At 39.5% G+C, this 20,755-nt stretch overlaps 1 protein-coding gene across 9 annotated transcripts in view; it reads right to left on the bottom strand.

Annotated features, from left to right (window-relative positions):
• The window catches only part of LOC126869938 (max dimerization protein 1-like), a 231,172-nt gene that overhangs the window by 9,251 nt on the left and 201,166 nt on the right, over positions 1 to 20,755 (bottom strand). For all 9 annotated transcript variants that reach the window (XM_050627172.1, XM_050627178.1, XM_050627177.1 and 6 more), the window contains one exon: positions 1,056 to 1,192. In XM_050627172.1, coding sequence (XP_050483129.1) covers positions 1,056 to 1,192 — 137 coding nt within the window. Of the gene's footprint in view, positions 1 to 1,055; positions 1,193 to 20,755 lie in introns of those variants that run through there.

The following is a 20,755-nucleotide window of genomic DNA, read 5'->3' on the forward strand; positions in this document are numbered from 1 at the left end:
TTCCCGAAGGAAAATACAAAACGGAACATCTTCATCGACAATTCCATTAATCGAATCTTACGTAAAAACTTGGTGCGGGGTAATTCGCACGGAAGCGTTTCGAGGTCGTGAAAGGCGCATTGTTCAAGTATATGCCGGGCTCACGGTTATTATCCGAAGGTTTGCAGCAACAGAAAGAAAAAATGAAGCTTAAAAATGGAGTTCTTGTGCACCGACCATTCGCGTTTACGATATCCACGTTGTATACGCGTTTGCAAAATGGCTCCTATTCAGAAGGTGCTGTTAAGGATGCTCTTTCAACTCGAGCTTTTAACGCTATTAAATTTAGAACGTGACTTTGATATCGTTGGCCCGCGAGAGGAAAAGAGAGCAACAAAGAGAAGGCGAGAAAGAGAGAGAGAGAGAGAGAGAAAGAGAGAGAGGAGACGGAAAAAAAGAAGAACGGTTTGGCTACCGGTTCGTTGTTGCCAGCCGCATTCTGAATATAATTGGCGCTAAAAAACACGAGTTGAAAGGGCATTTACGCCCTCGACAGCGTGTTCTGAATGCGGACCAATACTTGTGAACACTTCCTGCGAATGCGATATTCAGAAAATCTGATTCGCGGTGATTTGGGTCAGCAACGTCGGTAACGAGTCGAACATTAAAAATTATAATCGTTTTTTAGCGCAGGCGAAAGATTAACGTGCTTGGTAATTTAGTATCTTTTTTCTTATGTTGTTCTTCTCCGCATAAAATTTTCTTATTGAATGCTTTTTTTCATTTTTCGGTACTGTTGTTGAATCTTTGTAATTAAATAGACAAATTATTGATCGAAGAAAGAGGTAATTTGGTGCGTGTAAAAGAAGCTAAGGGGGAGTAAAAATTAATTGCACGTTGAAATAAAATTAGTGCTTCTACATAGAAGAACTATTTCATTTCTTCGATCGATATTAGAATTAGATATTAGAAGACAGAATATAAATCGTAAAGGATCATTGGTTGAAAAACTTTCGTATTCTACGATGCTTAAGGTGTTAATTAAATAATTTTGAATTTATAAAAGATATATCTACCTAAAGATTGTCCATCATTTCGGAAAGTGTCAGCCTGGAGGTGGACATTGCAACGCCACTATCGCTGCTGCTCTGCACACTGCTGTGATCATCGGTGTCCGATTGATTGCTCGTATAGCCGATCACGTCTACTTCATCTGCAATAATAAAGCGAAAGAAACACATAAATAACATTCCGCGAAAGATTCTTCGTTTCTTAAATGCCAAATAGTAGGATTATCTTCCAGTTGGATGTTGTTTGAAGCGAAGTTTGAAGCGTACAAGATTTATTCTATACTTCCAACTTTCAACTTCGAATTTTCGTGCAAGAAATCATTCTTGAAACATAGCTGATGCTCCTATCTTACTGTTCTATACTTATAGCCAATGAATTCCTACGAATATGCAACGGCCACGAAAGATGCATTTATAATAACATATACATATTAATCAATTAGGTTCAAGTATATGAAACTTCGTGTCATCTAGCAGCATTCGCGTGTCATTACAAAAATCCAGTGCTATGAAGATGAAGTATACAGAAGCTGATAAAAGAATGCTTCATTGGAAGCATTAAAAGTATGTGCCTGTATCTTTCTTCTAGCCACTGTATCTCTTTTTCTAAGAGGTTTATTAAGTACTATAGATAAAATATTAACAGATAAAATCTGATTAAAAGTCTCAAAATCAATCTCTAATTCGGAATAAACGAGGTCCTATTGTACCAGCAATTGCTGATGCAAATTTTCAGGTTAAAAACGGAGTAAACCAACGAATACGGAAAGAGCGTCGTAGATCGAACAGGTCGTGTCATACGCGGTGATGCAGAGGCAGACCGTCGAGCTCGTTAGATAATTTAAAAAACGCAGGTGCACAGGACGCTTCGTAGTAAATTGTAGACGCGATCGGACAGCTGTGGCTCGTAAATATAAAGCGCGTGGCAACAATCCCCGGCGATCCGGGGGTGTCCGCGTGGATTCTGTCGCAATCGATAGAAACGCGGCGTGGCGTACACGCGCGGCAACCCGTTTTCGAAAAACGTTGCCGGTACACGTGCTGTGCCCGTCACAGGCTTTTCCTGCACGTGTACGCTGTCCAATAATCCCGTTCCCGAAATATCAGCCAATTTTCGTATTTTACCATTTCGCGAAAGCGCGCTCTCATCGAATATGCACGCGCGTCCACCCCTCTCTGAATCCACGCCACCCTTGCGAATTTCCGTTGATTCTGTGTAATCCTCACACCCTCACGCTTGGCACACGTTCGCCACAACACCGGTCGATTTAATCGCGCAAAAGTACAATAACGAGGATTGCTCGACAATGTTCTTCGAGTCGAACCACGCGCATTTAGCGCGCTTGTTCAATTAAAGTGGTATCACGGGTAGATTCTAGAATGTTAAGAGATGTCTGAGATGCAAAAAGAAGGTTTCGAGAGTGTATCGTGCAGAGTTTCAGATTAGATCTTCCAAATTTGCTGTTTGAAAATGATACCTTGGCTATTCCAATGTATTGATCGTTTGAGATGGTATAAAACGAGAAACTGTTATTCCTCTTTGTCTACCTTCTCGGTATTCTACATCAAAAAATTATTTTCAAGCGGGAAAGAGAATTAAGCGTAGAGTTTGTTCTAATGTCACCTCAGGCCATTTCACGATCACGTAAGGTTAACGAGGTCGTATCTTTGACACTAAAGTTCGTTCGAAGGCCAAGGATGATTACAAAGTTTGTATTATAAGTATACCCAAAGTTACATTAAGATGAAGGCGATTGTCCAGGTCGTGTCAGTGACATTTAACCTTATTCAAAGATGAAAGAAGATTACCAAGCTCGTAAATATGATACTCAAAATTCATTCTAACGTTAAGGATAGTTTGCAAGATCGCACCATTGGCACATCAAATTATTGGAAGTTCAGAGATCGCGTCATTGACACTAAAGGTCGCTCGAGGGCCGGAGAAAGGTCGTAAAAATCACCATAAATCATTTCGCTTGCAGAAATTGTTCACGGGTATATATCTATAACGAGACAGAAATTGACATCACAAAATCATCGATTACAAATTAGCTCGATAGTCGCCGTTTTTCTCGTCCGGAAAAGCTCCCAAGAGCGACGGTTCGCGAAACTTCCCGGCCAAAGATGATAAATCTATTCCTGGGCCACCTTGTGGCGTTATCCGAAAATACCTTGGGCAATAACCATAAAGCATCTCGCGCGCAACTTATTCTCCCTATTGAAGGGAATAAGAGACTACCGGATAACGGGCATCCACCGGTATGAGAGCGTCCTTTGTGCCGAAAAAATCCGGCCACCCTTTATTGCGCGTCTCCTTGACCTGTAGCAACAACTTTCGTCGGTCGTTGTACCTCGGTGCATGGGATTTTATGAATCGTAACCCGCGACCAGCAAGTGGGAGTCGCATCAAAGTCTCGTTAAACTAGTTTGACGCGGATCGACCGACCCTCGACCTTTCTCTCGAGCCGGTTCCAGCCGAGTATCGAAGCCGTTCGCCGAATTCTACCACGGCCAGGGTGCAGTCAGCGAAACTTGTTCATCGTTCGTATATCGTACGTGAGATTGGACGAGCGCGGCGTGCACAAATATCGTCGTCGAGAGTATTAGAAGTTGGTGCTCCTCGACAATGTACGACGCGATTATGCTTTCAAGATCGTATTTTTCTTTAGATGAGGAATTTTTTGTTTTTATTAATTATCGGTGATGGAAATGCAAAACTTTTCTAATGTTTTTGTGAAGGGGATATAACGCATTATAATTCAGCCTCCTGGACGATATATGACATGATCAACATCTTTATTTAGGATTGAATTTTTTTAGATTATGGGAAATCATTTTTCTTTTGATTGGTTATTAATTTTAGAAATTATGTTCTATGTGTTTCTGTAAAGAGGATATAATAAAAGGATAAAATTAAAGATTTCTTGCGGACGACATATATATATGAAATGATCAACTCCTTCAATATTGAAATTTCTTGGGTTAGTAGAAATAATTTTTCCTTTTATTATTTATCGTTATAAATTATAGAAACATATCTCTTTTGGGATTCTTTGTAGAGGAGACATAGTACGTTAAAATTCGAGATCAGATTGACAGAAAATACATGGATGCATTTATAGTTTGGTTAGTTAATTCATTCTAGCAATAATGGTAAACGATCTAAAGATAGTATACGTTCTAACCGTAATTGTGAGATTTTTAGTTCCAACGATTTTTTAATTCGTTCAAACGTGTTTCCTTAACGCTAACTCGTATGTGTGGTGAATTAAAGTAGCGCAAGGCCTTTGTTAGCCTGTTGTTGTTAACCTTTCTATTGTGTTTATAAAAACCTTGCGTTAATTATGTATCTTACTGAAGGATCTGGAAAAATGTTCATTAAAATACACTACGATACGTGTAAAAATAAATCCACCTAAGAAATCTGATTTCAGTTTCATTTCAAATAAAAAATTGGTTGGGTCATGCAAACCTAAATACATATGATAAGAAGCTCAAAACATAATTGTATATATAGATGCAAGACATTTATATAGCCGGATAAGTTCACATAACAGTTTTTATAGAATAGTTAATGCAAATTTATTTAAAGAAAAGTTCACGTTAAGCGGATTCAATAGTCTGGAATTCAGTTAATCGGCCAATAAGCGAAGGTCTACTGTTCACTGATTCTCCACTCCACAGTACCCACAATTTCTCATTCGAATAATTGAAGTTCACGTTCAGATAAGTGGATTCAATAGGGACAAGTTCAGTTAATCAAGCACCAACCCCTCGTTCCAAATAAATTGATTTTAATTCCCGTCCTAAAAAAGTTGATTTTTTCACAAAAATTTACGTGCGGTCTGTTCCAATGCTTTTCTTTATTGCAGGAGACAAAATTCGTGTAATCGACGAATATCAGTGAACAGAACGTTTATATCAAAGCATGAATAAAGAGAGACGATGGATGAAATACAGAATATTCAGATTAGGAAGCACGGTATACTACGTAAAAGTTCGACTGCGCGTCACGAGGATTGTACATGAGAGATCTATAAGAATTTGATCGAATTAAGAGCCGAAACAATTCTATTTAAATTGTTCAGAGATCATCGAGAGTCATTCTATTATTTTATTATATATTGTCAAGTAAAAATCAGTCTGCAGCCCTGCACTCCTATAATATCACCGGAAACGACATCTTCAGCAAATATTCACGCTTCTTAACGGCGTGAACTCTATTGCCACGAAGAAAAACGTAACCCCCTTGCAGTCCTAGCCAACAACCTAATTACCAGTGCTCATTTTCCGCAGCAGCGGAACGCTTTACAGCTCGAGCCGCGTAAACCGGTACTCTTTACGACGTCACATCGGGATATTTCATAAGACGTGTACTCTCTCCTCGCGCGAATTACCTGTACAGCATAATTAACGGCATCTCCAGCGCGCGAGCCTCACAATATGAAGATTAAGTTCGCGCATAATTACGTATTAATATTATAGAAACACACACCGTGTGTGTCGCGTCACGAAGGCTCCGGCGAACTCGAAGACGCAGTTGGGGAACGTGATGGAAGTCGAGAGGGTCTTGGTAATTGCGCCCACGGCGATTCCCGATCTCGTTGCGAGAGCGCGCGCTCGCATGAAAATAGTCGATATTGAACTTGGCGATCAGTGTCACGATGAAAACGGCCCTTAAGGCGATATACGTCACCGTTCAACGTCGTCGAGCGTTCTTTCTCGACGTCCGTAAAATATAACCGCCACCGACACCCACGCGTCGTCGCCGTGTCTACAACGTATGTACACTGTACGTATCGCGTATGTACGAGTGTCTGGTATAGCGTGTACGGGAATGGGAGGAGGAAGATAGAAGAGAGTCGAGCCGGAGAGAAAATAAAAGGCGATTGAAAGGGGCAAGAATGGCGGAGTACAGGCGTACCGAAGAGAAAGATCCGGTGCAAGCGTGAACACGGATGCATATGTGTATATACCGTGACTCGCGAGTTTTTCAACGCGTAGATTTTCTTTTTCGATATGTTGCGCCTGCTATATGAAATAGTTTGGAATTTTATTAGAATATATCCGTACCGACGTTCTGTACGAGTCGAAACAAGTATCTTACAGTCGCCAACAGGGATGTGCAATCGGGAAACAGACAGAAGGTAGAATCTACACGGTGAGAGTAAAAAAGCATAGAGGTACGAACGTACATAGGAGAGGAATTAAAACAGAGGAAAAATGTAGAGGAGCAGGTGGAAAAGAATTAAAAGAGGAAGACGGGTAGATCGGAACCGGATAGAACGGAAAAATTAGAGAGGAGGTATCGAACGAGGTACCGGGGTACCGGGAGAAACGCATTGTGCGCGCATACAAGGGAGGAACGCGATAGAACGTGACAGGGAAAGGCTGGCAAAAAGAAAAGAGCGACGGGAAAATACAAGGGAGAAGAAACAACAGGATGAAACGGGACTGAAAAGGAAGAAGAGAGAGAGAGAGAGAGAGAGAGAGAGAAAGGGAGAGAGAGATGGACAGAGAGTGGAGCAGAAAAACGTTCACGGTGGCTGCGCCTATGCGCGACCTCGCGTATACGTATACATACGTATACATCCATTGTCGCATCCGGCCACATCGTCCCGGCCATGGCTCGTATAAATTATCAGAAAGATTTTATCACCCAGTGCAGGCTTTACGGGCACGCCAGTCGGTGCTGCGAGCGAAATAAGAGTATATTTTCGCTGACTGCTTCGCCTCCTTAGCGTAACGTATAGGCGCGAGCACAATGCCTGCTGCTACCAATAAGAAGTGTTTTGTCGACGAAACAAGCTGCTGGCGTGCCCCCACGTTCTTATACATGTGGCTTTCCACTCTTGTTCTCTCTCTCTCTCTCTCTCGTCGTCTTTCTCTTGGTTTCGTCCGGGTCGTTAGGTCCCGCGGGAGAGAGGCATCCTCGCACCGACCACCAATCATCTTACTCGCGAAGTAGTTTGTCAGTTTCCTAAGGGCAACCGGGAAAATTTGTCGTTGCTGTGGGATGTACAAGGACCACGACCAACGAACGACTTGGTCAGACATATTGCTGCGCGAAGCGGGAATGAAAGGTTACACCAACTTATTAACGCTGCCAGAATCGTTAAAATAAGCAATTTATTTTTCATAAAAATTGTATAGATTTACTACGGTGCATTTTTCGGAAGTCGAATTTCGTTGTGGAAGATACGCAACATACGAAAATTTCTTTCATCCAAGTTTCGAAGCTTCAGTAGCGTTCATCCCGCGTACGGTCGATCGTTTCATGCTTCGGTAATATTAACCTTTCACACGCGTACAATCAGTCATTAACGATTTTATCGTAGAAACGAAATAGGTATAGAAGGTACGTCGTTCGAATAATTACGAGCGAATCTCAAACACGGTAAAGTACATGTCGAAAGAATAAAAAAAGAATAAAAAAAATTGTTACACTTTGAATATATTCATCCCTCGAAGAGATTAGAACTTAAGACTCTAGTTGCTGTGATTCACCTTAGTCAATGTGTACCAGGGCTAGACAAAAAAGTAATAAATTTCTCTAGATACCGGCGATTTGCCACAAGTCGAGCCATTTCACGCGACTGTACCGAGACGTGGAACACCGGTTTTTAGACTCGACCGCGTTTCTACTTATAAATTGCTGATTTACACGACCGCGATAATGCCATTACTGCTGTGGCTTTCCTCGCTGAGCTTTTTGCCAGCGGTCGCTGCAATCCACAGCTTGGCTAAAAGGCGCTTCGTTCGCGGAAACCTCCCTCCCTTTTTGCGTCATCGCCGCGACGCGACGACCTAAACGATACGTTCTCGAAAACAGTAAGAAACACCAGTCTCACGAACAAATTAATAAATGTCTTTCGCTGATACATTCTTGGAAAATGAATCGGGCGGATATTTTAATTGAATCGTTGATTTAATCCAGCAGATCTTGAATATCTTTGCGATTAGAGGGAGAAAAGGGAAAACTTCTGCGAATGCAAAAAGTTATCGTCATATATTTCGTCACTCTAACAACTCCTATGCTATTCATTATACTCAACACTCGCGTATCTTCCGTGTACCATTGCCTAACAACAATTCGTTAAACATTCTCTGGCTTTCCAAATAGTCATCAGTGTTCCAAATCAATGGCGGATTCTTTGTATTTTTAACGTAGCAGTGCGAAAGACGCTGCGACGACAAAAATAATTGTAAACAACCAGAGACACTCCTCAACGGTGTGACGCAATGGTGAACGTTTGTTTGGCCACGTCGTAGTTGCGACTAAATGGAAGCTGGCAACGCGGAGAGCGTGGATGATAATGGGAAAAAAGCGAGAGTGTTCTTCTCTCTTCCCGAGTCATCTTCCTCGCTCTCCGGGGAAGAAAGTGTGTCGGCGACCGAAAATAATCCCTGCCGGTGGTTCGTTAAAAATATTTTCAAGCGGTGAACTCGACACGACGCACGGTACGGCATTCGAATGAGGATTCGGGACGAAAATCAAAATTCGTTGGTCATGCTCGCACGTTCGCAGGCCACGTTCTCACGTTCCATAGTGCGGCATTTGAACGAGGATTCAGGACAAAAATAACAAAAATGCATATAATGTGCAGATTTCCCGAAACTCGATGTCAAGGGATTCGAATAGAGTAAAAGTCCGCTTAACGAATCTTTGTTAGTATTTTCTCTACTCCCTGGCTCAGTTGAAGCATCTTGAACGTTTATTTCTTTGTCTAACCACACACGGCGACGTTTAAATGAATAACGCCGATCCCGGGAACGATCTTTCTATTCCTTCGTAAGTGTCATGCAGAGATCATTTATCCTCTCTTCCGTTTCGTTAGATATCGCGCTGACGGTGAATAAAGAACAGAGTTTTTGTGTATCTTTTAAGATTCTTTTGGATTAAATGTAGTTAGCAATCGACTCCTCGATCGAGTCGCGGTTACGAATAGAATTCATTAAAAGAATAAATAACATGCAGCAGTTGTCAGCAGCAAAAGATTATGTGGCAATGCAATACAATACCTTTCTACTACGAATTTTCAAATTAGGGATTAAAATTATACATATCTTTTCCTAAATTCTCCATACTTAAAGCGTAACAACGCTATGATGAACGAGTGAGTTAATTTTCAAGTGATTAAATTTTGATGCGCAGAAGACTTTTGCCAATGTTCCCGAAAGATCAAAATCGAGCAACGATTATTTCGATCTTTGTTCACTGTCGCACTGTACAACGTCAGTGCGCGCGTTCTCCAAAGGAAAACACCGTTATGTAAACGCTGGTGTCGGTGCAATGAGAAACATTTTTCTTACGGTCGCGCGTCAATGACCGTAGTAGCTAGTGCTGGAATACGCCTTGGCGAATAGAGAACGTTCGTTCTCTTCTTTTCTCGTGATAAACGAACCGCGCTTTTAACCTTCGGACAACCTCGGCGAGACAAACCGCGTGCACCACTTTCGCTGATGGATGGAACGCAAGTGAGAGATTGATTCTCGTTTAATGACTGTCATGGACCTTCTTGCTCGTGGCCCTATCATGCGGTATATTAATGCTGTTTGCGTTTGCATAGCTTACTTGCGTGCGTGGTACATTTTCTTAGCCTGGTTTTCAGTGTAATTTGATTATTAGTCAGCGGATTTTCACGTATTTCTAGGAAATTTGACAGTGAAAAATTGTACAGAATGCGCACAATATGACAAGATATAGAAAATATCCAAATTAGTGCTTTTTTATGATATTTGTCAGGTAAAACGATCTTTACCGAGATCCTACTTTTTAAACCTCAAATATAGAAATTTGCATAAAAGTCTACCATCTACTGATTATTCCATTTTGGTTATCGATTATTCAACGCCCAATATCGGTATTCGGTTTGATTATTCAATTATTTGTTACATCATACGTGAGCGCAAGAAGAGTGCAGACTTTTTGGCTCATCAACTAAGCCGGAACTTCGAACGCTAGTAAAATTCGTGCTTTCGTTGAAGTTATGAAATAACGGAGTTTTCTATTCTCTAATTTCTATCCTATTTCACTGTTTCGACAGACACGCGAGAACAATTACATATCTTGTACGAGTATGTGTACGCATTTTGGTCTGCAGACGTTTCATTCGCTAGAACTACGGTCCATCAGAACATCGTTCTTGACCATAGCATAATTCATAGGATTTATCGAAACGACGTGTGTCAAAATTTTCCTCCAACATCTCTCGACCATTTCGCCATATAACGCCAGCGATCGCGATTGAAAACGCAGAAAATGAGTAATAGGAGTTACGAAAGAGGTTGATGGCGGGGAATTTCTCAATCCGCGATATATAGATTTCAAGGAAATTTTTACACCAGGTTGCCCCCGCGTAACTTTTCAGACTCGGTTCAGAACGCTGCGTCGTATCTGATTTTCCCCGAGGCGCGTTTAAATCAACGCAAACGATCGGAAAAAGCACTTCCCACGGTTTATAGAAGAGATAACACACATAGCCTGGCAGTCCAAACACGTATTAACTCTTCCCATTTTGACTAATTTATAGCTTGGGAGATCGCCAGCTACGGTTATATACGGATACGTTTATATCTGACATTTATTTCGCGGATATTTCTCCCTTCTCCCCACGGTTCGCCAGAAGGTATCGAGAGAAATGTCATCCGTACAAACGAACGAACAAACGAAAGAACGAAACGTACCCCGTGCAGGATAGACATCACGATAATGTGTTGCAAATCTCTGCAGTTGGTCCATCTTTCCACGGTATTTTGCATGATAGAAGAAGCACGAGTTTTCGAGCTATTCTACTCGTGTTGCAGTAACTGTTGCGTGGGAGTTGCGAATGGAAATGAAACGAAAAAAGAAAGAGAGGAAGAGGAAAAAAAGAAGAAAGTTTCTTCGTTATACGGTCTCCGTTGTTGCATAACCCGTGTGATGCAACGAATAATTTTTCTTGAATAAGAATAGCGTTCTTTAGCTTCGTGCACACCGTTTGTTTTGGGTCGACAGCACGAAAATAAGAAAATTGCAGTCGCTGTTGCGACGCGGAATCTAAATTGTGTTATTCTAACGTGCAGACATTGCAGTTAATTTACCGCACTCGTAGCTGTAAATGCGTCTCTGTACGACTACGCAGGTATGCGCGAAATATTTCGCACAATTGTTGCGACGAGTCGTCGATTTTCTACTTTGATACATTTCTTTTCCAAGACATCGGATATTCATGGAAAGTAAACGTGGAATGTATTTTATCGCGCGTTGTATCAATTTTGCATCAAGAGGGAAACAAAATTGGAGGAATGAAAGGCAGATGAGGATTAAAACAGCTGAATTTGGCCTGGTTTTAATCAGCATAGAAAATGTCGATAGAATAATTATTCTGTCTTATCTTCATCCTCGTTTAAAACGAAACTATATTTGCGAATTCCAAGTAACTTACGACCAGTTCAAACCACTAATTTTATAAAATCTCCGACGTTACAACAAATACATATTCACCAGCGAGGAAAGAACATAAGCCTGGAGCAAAAATTGTGAAAATAATATCAAGGAAACGCCCAGGAAATGTTTCAGCAAAATTTTTCCTTCTTTCTTAGCGAACAATGAACGATAAAAGAGAAAAAGGGGGACGATTTCTTTTCGAGACAACAAACAGAAAGAAATGGCGAAGGACGAGAAAAATAGAAGTTTCATGGACTTAACAGAACCGTCAGGACCGAGAGACGCGAGGTACGGCATTGAAAGGCGTCGTTAAAGTGAAATTAATCGTGATCCGTGGCCAGGGTCGACTCCGTTTCGTCGTAATTAATCGGCCGTTTCGCCAACTTTAATTGTTGAGCAGCGAAATACACGGTGATTCTCTCGATCTCGAGCGAGACGGTCGCTTCACCGAGCTTTAGCGATCCTCGATCCTTTTTTCATCGTTGTTGGATAGTAAATAACATGGAATGGCGAATGACAGTCTCGTGAATTGGTATCTTGATCGGACTCGACCAGTTTCGAGAAACGTGATATACTTGAGATTGCAGTCGTGTTGTTCCGATGAAAAAGATTGTGAAATTTTTGACCATGAAGTATTCATAGAAATAAGTAAATGAATTTTCTCTGTTATCTTTTCTCGTCAATTTTTATATTTGTTTAATTTTTTGTCGCTTTTTAATACCGGCAAAAAGAAGTAAAAATAGTTCAACAGTGATGTTTGTTTCGTTGTATCATTAAATTTCACGAATTTCAATTCGTACCTCCGTTTTGATATATTTTATAACGCGCAGCTATCGATTTTTGTATAACACGAGATTGCTTTTTATTTTATATCTTTTTACTTGGAAATTTTTAAACAATGCCATGTTGGTAAAAACAAGGTGGGCAAAAATAATTGTTCGAAGACGACAATTCATAGTTTGCAGACGAATCGAGTTACCTCGTAGCCTTTTAACTTTTTTTTTAGCGAAAAAGAGAAGAAAATTGAGAAGAGTCACCGTGAGACGAGCGCAGCGCGAATTATACTTCGATAGTTCGATCAAGTTTCGCGATGGCTCGATGTTACTGCCCATAAAAGTATCTATCGTAGGCGACGCCGAAGACTCTAGTCAACTTGATGACACATTTAACTCTCACTCTTTATAGTGTCAGCCATAAATATAAAGCTGATCGTCGGGAAACATTTGAATACTTCTTCGTCTTCTCTTTTATATGTACCATTTGCGAAAGGTCACTTACCACGATCATGATTATCCATTCAGATTCTCTTACAGCGATCCAATTTACACGAAACTGTCCTTTATCTTTCATTTTAATCCTTTTGATGTTTATAAGCAATTTTAGTTAAAAATTTTAAAGACGAATTATACTAAAAATTTGACAAGCTTGAGTAGATGTTTGTGAAATAAACATTATATGGGAAAATATTTAAATACGAAAACTGTGAAAATTATTTACAAATTATTTACATTTTTATTGAAAACTTGTAAGCAGTTTGATATTAATTATTATGATGATGAAGATAAATTAATAAAATTGAGAACGTCTGTGACAGACATAATAAATATGACTACCAGCATAAATAGGAAATAGTCGACTCTTGTTAGACACGCTTATTATGAACGTCACGTGTTCTTTATGCGAAATTCATAGACACCGATCAGAAATTAGAGTGCATTTTCAGGATAGAACCGAATAAGACCATACTGGATCTTATGCATACCAACGACACGATTTATGATACGACGGGCCTATAAAATAATAGGCAATAGACAGATTCTGCTTTTTCATCGTAAAAGTCTTCCTGTCGAACTTATGCATCACAATGAGCTTCCTTTATACTTTATACGATGAAAATCAAACGTATTCCACGGTTTTCCTATTCCTGTTTTAAAATACTGATTTTCCATCCCTTGCGACATTTACTTTTTATCTTTTGTCATTTCTTTTTCAAATACGTTCGTTTAACAAATTTTCAATTTGAAATGGAAATACCAAAAAAAAAAAAGAAAAAAAAAGGAGGCTTTAGTGTTACTTATCATAAAGTAACGAAATAATTAACAATTTAACGTTACTATTTCAACCGCATGGTAATTTTAAATTTATCTCGAATCCCATTTTTATGTAAATTTTTTACCATCGCCGGAAGAAAATTTTTTTAATGAACTTATCATGTGAACCGTCATATTGAAAATGAAAAAAAAAGATATAGATTAATCCAGTTATTTCGCCAGATTTATAATAGCTTATTTCATTTTCTTCCGTTTCTATTTCAATTCACTTTTGCAAGAACGTCAAGTACGATTAAAATCAAGAGTAAGCTTCGCTATAATTTATCCCCGAGTTTCCAAAGTTTCCAGCGATGAACGTCACATCCCAGCCTAACATAGTAAACGAAACTTATTCATTTTCATTAACGCTTCCACAGTTTATTCGCTTCCTGTTTTACCGTATTCTCCGTCAAACGAAAGCGAATGTATTCCAATTTCAAGCTAGGATAAGACAAACGAGTCGAAAACTTTGCCAACACGAATGCAGGAATTTCAATTGATATTACGAAGAACAGATCTCCTCTCTCGAGTAATGAAGTTATTCTTTCAAATATTTTTATACGGTATGTGGAAACACCGCTCGGTTATAAATTAATTATATTCTTCTCTTTATATTTACAAATTGTTTTTTTGAAAAAGTGGCTAGAAATGAACGATATTTTATTCAATAGAATGTTCTTGGAATTCTATGGAAACGCATTGCCAAGAAACTCTGAAAATTCGCGATGAAATTATTCGAAAACTCGACGACTCGATAATATAAAAGTTAATTTCATGTTAATTCTACGGAAACAGAACGAACAGTGCTAATCACGAATCACAGAGAACGGTAACAAACGAGGTGAACTTTTAACTCTGTCTAAGCAGTGTATTGCGATTTACTCGAATCTCCAAGCATCGAAGCTTTCTAAACGACCCGTAGTAGTCCTATAGGATAATCACATCGCGCGTTACCACGCTACAAAATAAATACAAATTCCGCAATTCCGCGGAGACACATCGAATCACCTCGCAACCGAACAAAATCCACCATTTCTCCTAGTACTCTTCTCTCACGCAAACAACGTGAACAGCAAAGTTCTCCGAGCAACCTACGCCGAATCTTATTTATTTACCGAATAATACACAAGCGGAACGTACGAGCGACGAAATGCTTCACGAGGATCGAGTAATTAATTCAAGACGAGGGACCAAACGAAAGCACGAGCGACTTAATGTCATTCGCGGCGCGCGGAGGATACTATCAGGACTTTCGAGGCGGCTCCGACTCACGAATGCAATCTCTTTCCATTGGAAACGGTGTTTCTCCCGCCGCGACTATCGAGGATTGCAATGAAATGTTTATAATGGTGCAAACACACGCGTGCGATCCGAATGAAATCCCAAACTCGTTTGTATGCAAATTCCACCGCCTGGCCCTTCCCCCTTTCTCAGCCTGTCTTTCCACGCGTTCTTTCGCTTCTATCCCTCTTTTCTTCCATCTGCAGAGCCACCCTCGCGTACGCGTGCACCCTCCGCTATAGTAATTAAGCGACGTTAAGAGGTTCCTGCGTTTCCCCATTCTTACCTTAGGCAGTTCGCTTTAATTGTTACGCGTCGATTGCACGCGTGAAATTTTTTAGTCTTCCTTTTTGCTCTTCTTTCTTTTTTTTTTTTTTTAGTTTTTAACGTTGAGGGATAGGTTGGCGAGCGATTTTGGAAATTTTATGAGATATCGGGGATGGTTTCGCGAGATAAGGGGATGGTCGGTAGGACACAGCGGGGTCCAGATTAGTGGAATATGGGGATCGTAATATAAAGTGGAATAGGGGTTGCGATAGCAGGATTTTAGGGGGTGATCTCTTTCTTGCTTTGTTTGCTAATAATCCGGATATGTTTTGAATTCGGGAGTTTTTACGAGTCCCAGAGAATCCGAAGTTCGTTTTTACGTCTCGATTGTCATAGCGTTGATCTAGATTTTTAGGTCGGCCTTTGGATTAGAATGTCGTGACTTTAGTCACATCAAAAATGAAACATGGAAATATTCGTTTTCAAAGTGACTGGCTTCGATACTTTTGAAATGTACATTCGTATAATGTCCTAGTTAGAGCCTATAAAAATTACGCATCGTTGAATTTTGCAATCTTTCAATCAATGTATTCAACGAGAGTTTTCTGTTTCCTTTCCCGTTTAGTTTATTGACTTGATTTATCGATATCCACGGAATTCTATTCGGTTTTAAATCTTCGAAATTGAATATGTAACGCCTGCCGCAGATACGTGTGAAATTCACCCGCATCTCGTTACATACGAAATTTTGTCAATAATGATACCATAACGGTGATAGCCCGACGCAAAGCGACGATCGTTATGATATGGAAATCATTATCGACGCTATTGAGGCACGTTTATGCGGTGTTCGTTCCTTTAATGAATCTATTCGTAATTTTACGTGCGTTTGTCTCCATTATGAGCGAAATTTCGTTAGTTCTTTCCAGACATAGAAGATAATTCTATTGTACATTGAAATCATTATAATTACTCGAAGTATATTAAATTACAGGATGAAAAAAGAAGAGATAGAGAATTATAAGAGCACATGTAGAAATAAGTAAAATGTGAAGAATATGATTTCTTTAAATTAAAGCCTCGTTTTTTAGAAAATCGTGCGTGATACGCGCGTATCTGATAAAGTTCCAAATTCGACTTTCTCAGAATCTTCAAATGAAAACGATGCTCCAAATGAACAAATTTTATTCCAAATATTATTTATTTATTCGAATTATCCTCGCACGTAGAATAATCTCCAGTTGCATTCTACTGCGTTGTGCTACATAAATTATTCTGTAAAATTATCAACACGTATTTATCGTGCAATTTCTACAGTTTCCACGGGGCCCTTTAACGTGCACATTTTGTAAAAGGTAAACGCCTCGAAACGACGAACCCGCTATCCATCGAGAACCCGCGCACCCTTGATGGATCTTGCGATCGTTTTTCAGAAAATTTCGCGTAGAAACTCGCTCCGTTTCCAGGTCACCGACAGCGTCAACGAGTTTCCTCGCGAAGCTTCCCGATTTCATCGTATATTTCCCATTTTTAGAAAGAGTACCCCACGTTCGTCGAGCTATCCAGTTCCAGTCAGCGCGGGCAAATTGCGTTTCGTATCAGCTCCGAATTGCGGATTTGGCGAGCGAAAGCGAGCAAAGAAGGGAAAATAAATGGCCATCGGGGAATCTCGAGGACATTTTCGGACGAACGAGAAATCGTTCTTCCCCTGTCGCCACTGTACCAGGCTCGTTTAATTAAAAATTAACGCGATCAACGCGATGCAAAATATTATGCAAGTTGGGGAAAGTTTCGCCGAGAGATACGATGTACGAGGGCAGTTAATAGGCGAGGATTAGCCTGATTTGTATCTGGCAGAAGGGTTTCTTAGTTCTTCCTTAACGACTGTTAATTTTGCCTCGTGCAAAAATTGAGAAAACTTGGACGAAATATTCGGAATTTAATTAGCAATGGATAAGAATTTTAAACTGTTTCTACGTGGCTAAGGAAAAATATTTGTCCCGAGTGTTAGAGCAAAAAGTAAATTATTCTCATCGAGTTGTTTGCTTTAATCCGGTCGCATTCTTTCGGCTATTTTCGATCAAACATCTCTCAGTATTTTCAGTATCAGTATTTTTTAATATTAAAAAATATTTCAAATTCGAGTGAAATATGGAAAGACTGTTATTATTGAAAGGGTCGTTGCCAGCAGCGTGAATGTTGTTTTCAATTTTACGCTAGATATCTTTCCAAAATATTACAAGTCTTTTCTGTTACTAAAATGCAAAAGTATCAAAATTCGAATATCGTAACAGAGTTAAGAAACAACTCTTTGTAAGATTAGAAATTATTTACGATAGAGTCTCGGTTATTCGAAGTTCCGTATTATTCGACGTGCTCTGAACTTTGCCATAACTTCATAGCATTACTTTATCTCTTTCGAAATTTTAACACGAAGAGTACGAAAATGTAAATAGTTAGGTACTGTGAAAGCAATTAATCAAACTTTCAACAGATTAAGTAATTAATTAAACCTAAATACATGTACAACATTATATTATCAAAACGTTATCTACGATTTTATTGTGCGATTTATGAACACTAATAAACCTTTCCGAGTTCTCGATTATTCGAGGTAGGTCAGTTCCACATCATCTCGGATAATCGTGTTGTATTAACAATAAACGAAAAGTTACGTCGTTCACGAGGAGTATAAAATTAATTTACTACGTTAAATAGCTACAACGCATTTACTATTTTCCAAGTAAATACATTACATTTTCTTCATCATCTGTTGAAAAGACATTTCTTCTGTCTTTGATCAATTTTCGAAACGAATGTTTGACTGGCACTAAAGAAAAATCGAAGAGGCGGAAGTTGGAGAACTTTAACACGGCCGTTACCATCCTCCACCACAGAGAATTATGTGATACTTTGATTCAAAACACGTTTCTCTGTTAGACCGTAAAAAACTAGAACAAACATGTTTATCGCGTGTTACAGGCGCTGCAAAACATTTCCAGCTGACTTCAAAGAGATTTAAAATTATTTCTCCGTTCGTGCGTTGCAAAAACAAGCCGATCGTCTTTCCAATGCTCAAATTTTTCATATTAGAACAGAAAACGTCGTGTTTGATATTGATCGATCACATTTAAGTAAATCGCTCGAACTGTAATGGCGTTCGCAATTTTGTGATCGTAAAAAGAAATTTGCTTAAAAATTGGATTGCTTGTATTATAAAAGATTGACAGAACCGAATGGCAATGGTTCTGAATGGATTGCATATAAATGAACAATTTTTATAACGAATTTCAGGATGTAGTCGAAAGGAATAGATTAAAAGTTGGATACTCGAGTTCTCGTGTTTCGTGGAATTCAGGAACAAGACAAAGAGGATATTTCTGCTACAGATATTCACGGATCTCAGATTGTATTTGTAAAGATACGGCGGAAGTTTGGAATTTTCTAGGGAAACTCTAATCATCTTATACTCGGCCCTTAATCACCTTACTCGCTTTGTTAGTCCACGCTTCGTGGAACGCTTAAGTTCACTGCAGCGTCGATGAAAGCTCGTTTCTCAATCCTATTCGCTTCTTATTCGAACTACCCGTTTCCGTGAAATCGGCACTTGTCTACTTGGAGCTTAGCAAATAAATAACGGTATCAACGATGAAAATATCGCAAGCAATTGCTATCCATTTAAAACTCTATGCTAAATATAATTTCGAATCTTGCATCCCATATTTTATTTCCGAGGTTTTACACGTATGGTTCTTTTTATCTGTAGAACTTCTGCAGCTTTGAACTCCTATCTTTTTGAGGGATTTGGTCTACCTTCTTCTTTGCAACTTCTTCTATTTCCTGGCCTTTCACCCTTTGCGATTGAATTTTTATCTTTCACGTGTTCTCTTTTTTTTTCTTTCCTCCAACTCTCTATCCTTTGTGCTTAAACTTTTCTACACTTTCATTATCCTTATTTCTCCTTTTTTCTACCTTCTTCAAGGTAACTCTCTTGCCTTATGAACATTTTTCTATCCTTTTTCAACGATAAATAAATAAACCGATGGTCGAAAACACGGTACGCTCGTGTAACAGTCCAACAGAAGCATTTCTAGGAAATTACATAAATTCTGTCGGAAGACTCTGTAATTTCAAGTTGTTCCGAACGAAACTCCGACAGCCATTGAGAACTCTAGGAGCGAGGGCGGACTCGATAAATATTAAAAATCGCGTGAATCTCTGGGTCAAGCCACGATCGAACCTTGTACTTCGCGAAACAATCCGTAGAAACAAAACGAACGTGTTTGTCGTCTAAATTCATAGCAGATACTGTCGCGTGACCAAAGTTCTACGCAAAACCGCGTAGATTTCCAGGTCGACGATACAACGGTCGGTGTCAGACGTCGATGCCAGGAAATTTGCCTATAAAATGCAGGTATATACCGCCGGTCTAAATCACACGGTCTGCAGATAGCACGTGTGCACCGCCGCGTATCGTGCACACCATCGTCGTCTATACACCATATTGGTGACGCGTGCGACGCTAAGTTATTCTGGAAATTGGCGCTGCTCCAAAGATCTTCGCCGGCGTTCTTCCTTCGACACACGAACCCATATGCCCTTCCTGTTTTCCCGTCTTTTCCTTTCCGTTCTTCGACGTCTCCTCCTGAAGTTTCCTTAATATTTCGTTCCGTTCTGTCTGCCTTTTTCGCCACTCTTAAAAGTCTGACCTTGCTTCGGATGCGTTTTCCATTATTTCTTGTGACGGCTGAATGTGCAGGAATTTACTTTGAGAATAGAGTATGTGTTTTAAAGCGTGTAGATATTTTTGGACAAATTTATTATCTTCTCGTATTTATTATTTCCTTCTTTTGGAGTTTTCTTTTTTTTTTGTTTTTTTTTTTTTTGTTACTTCAGTGGTTTTGAGTTGAATTTTGGAGGTTCTCAAATGTTTACTTCGATTCACGCACATTTTTGTTGCTTTTCTGTACTCGGAGTTTAAACGTAGATGAATTTACTTCCAGCGGACGATATATCTTTCTAGATTTTCATTCGTCTTGTCTTTCTTCTCGAATCTTGTCTTACTCTATCATTTTTGGACTGTTTCCATTTAAATATTTTTATCATAGTTGTATCTCTTTCGTAGATATAAATTCGTCACACGATGCATCGATAAGAAAGTATTTTCGATAAATCATGAATTTCGATATTGTAGGTTTCTCGTTTCTAAACTGAGAAAATTAAACGATGTAAGGGAATTGAAAATCGACGAACGATATTTTGCATCGGCACACATAATTTTAGACGCATCGGTGAGAGTTTGAGACATCGTAGATGCCATTTTACATACTCCAGATCCGCGTGACTCAGAGCACCAATTTGAATATGGTTCAACTACATTTCCTTGAGTTAGCATGTTTCCCCGAGAGACTGCTGGAAGGATGTCTACAAGTTGCTGCTCATTTACATATTCCTCGGACCAAGAAACTCTCCTTCGTCGCCAGCAGGATTATTTGCGAAATTGTAAACGTTTTCGATTAACGATTCAGCCCTGTTACAGAGGCACGCGGTGCAAGCTATTCCAAAAATAATAGTAATTTACACACAAATTTCTGACAATCGACGCGAATAACTTTAAATTATGCGAAACTTCCTGAGAC

Source organism: Bombus huntii, chromosome 10 (assembly GCF_024542735.1).
Source record: "Bombus huntii isolate Logan2020A chromosome 10, iyBomHunt1.1, whole genome shotgun sequence".
Taxonomy (NCBI): Eukaryota; Metazoa; Arthropoda; class Insecta; order Hymenoptera; family Apidae; genus Bombus; species Bombus huntii.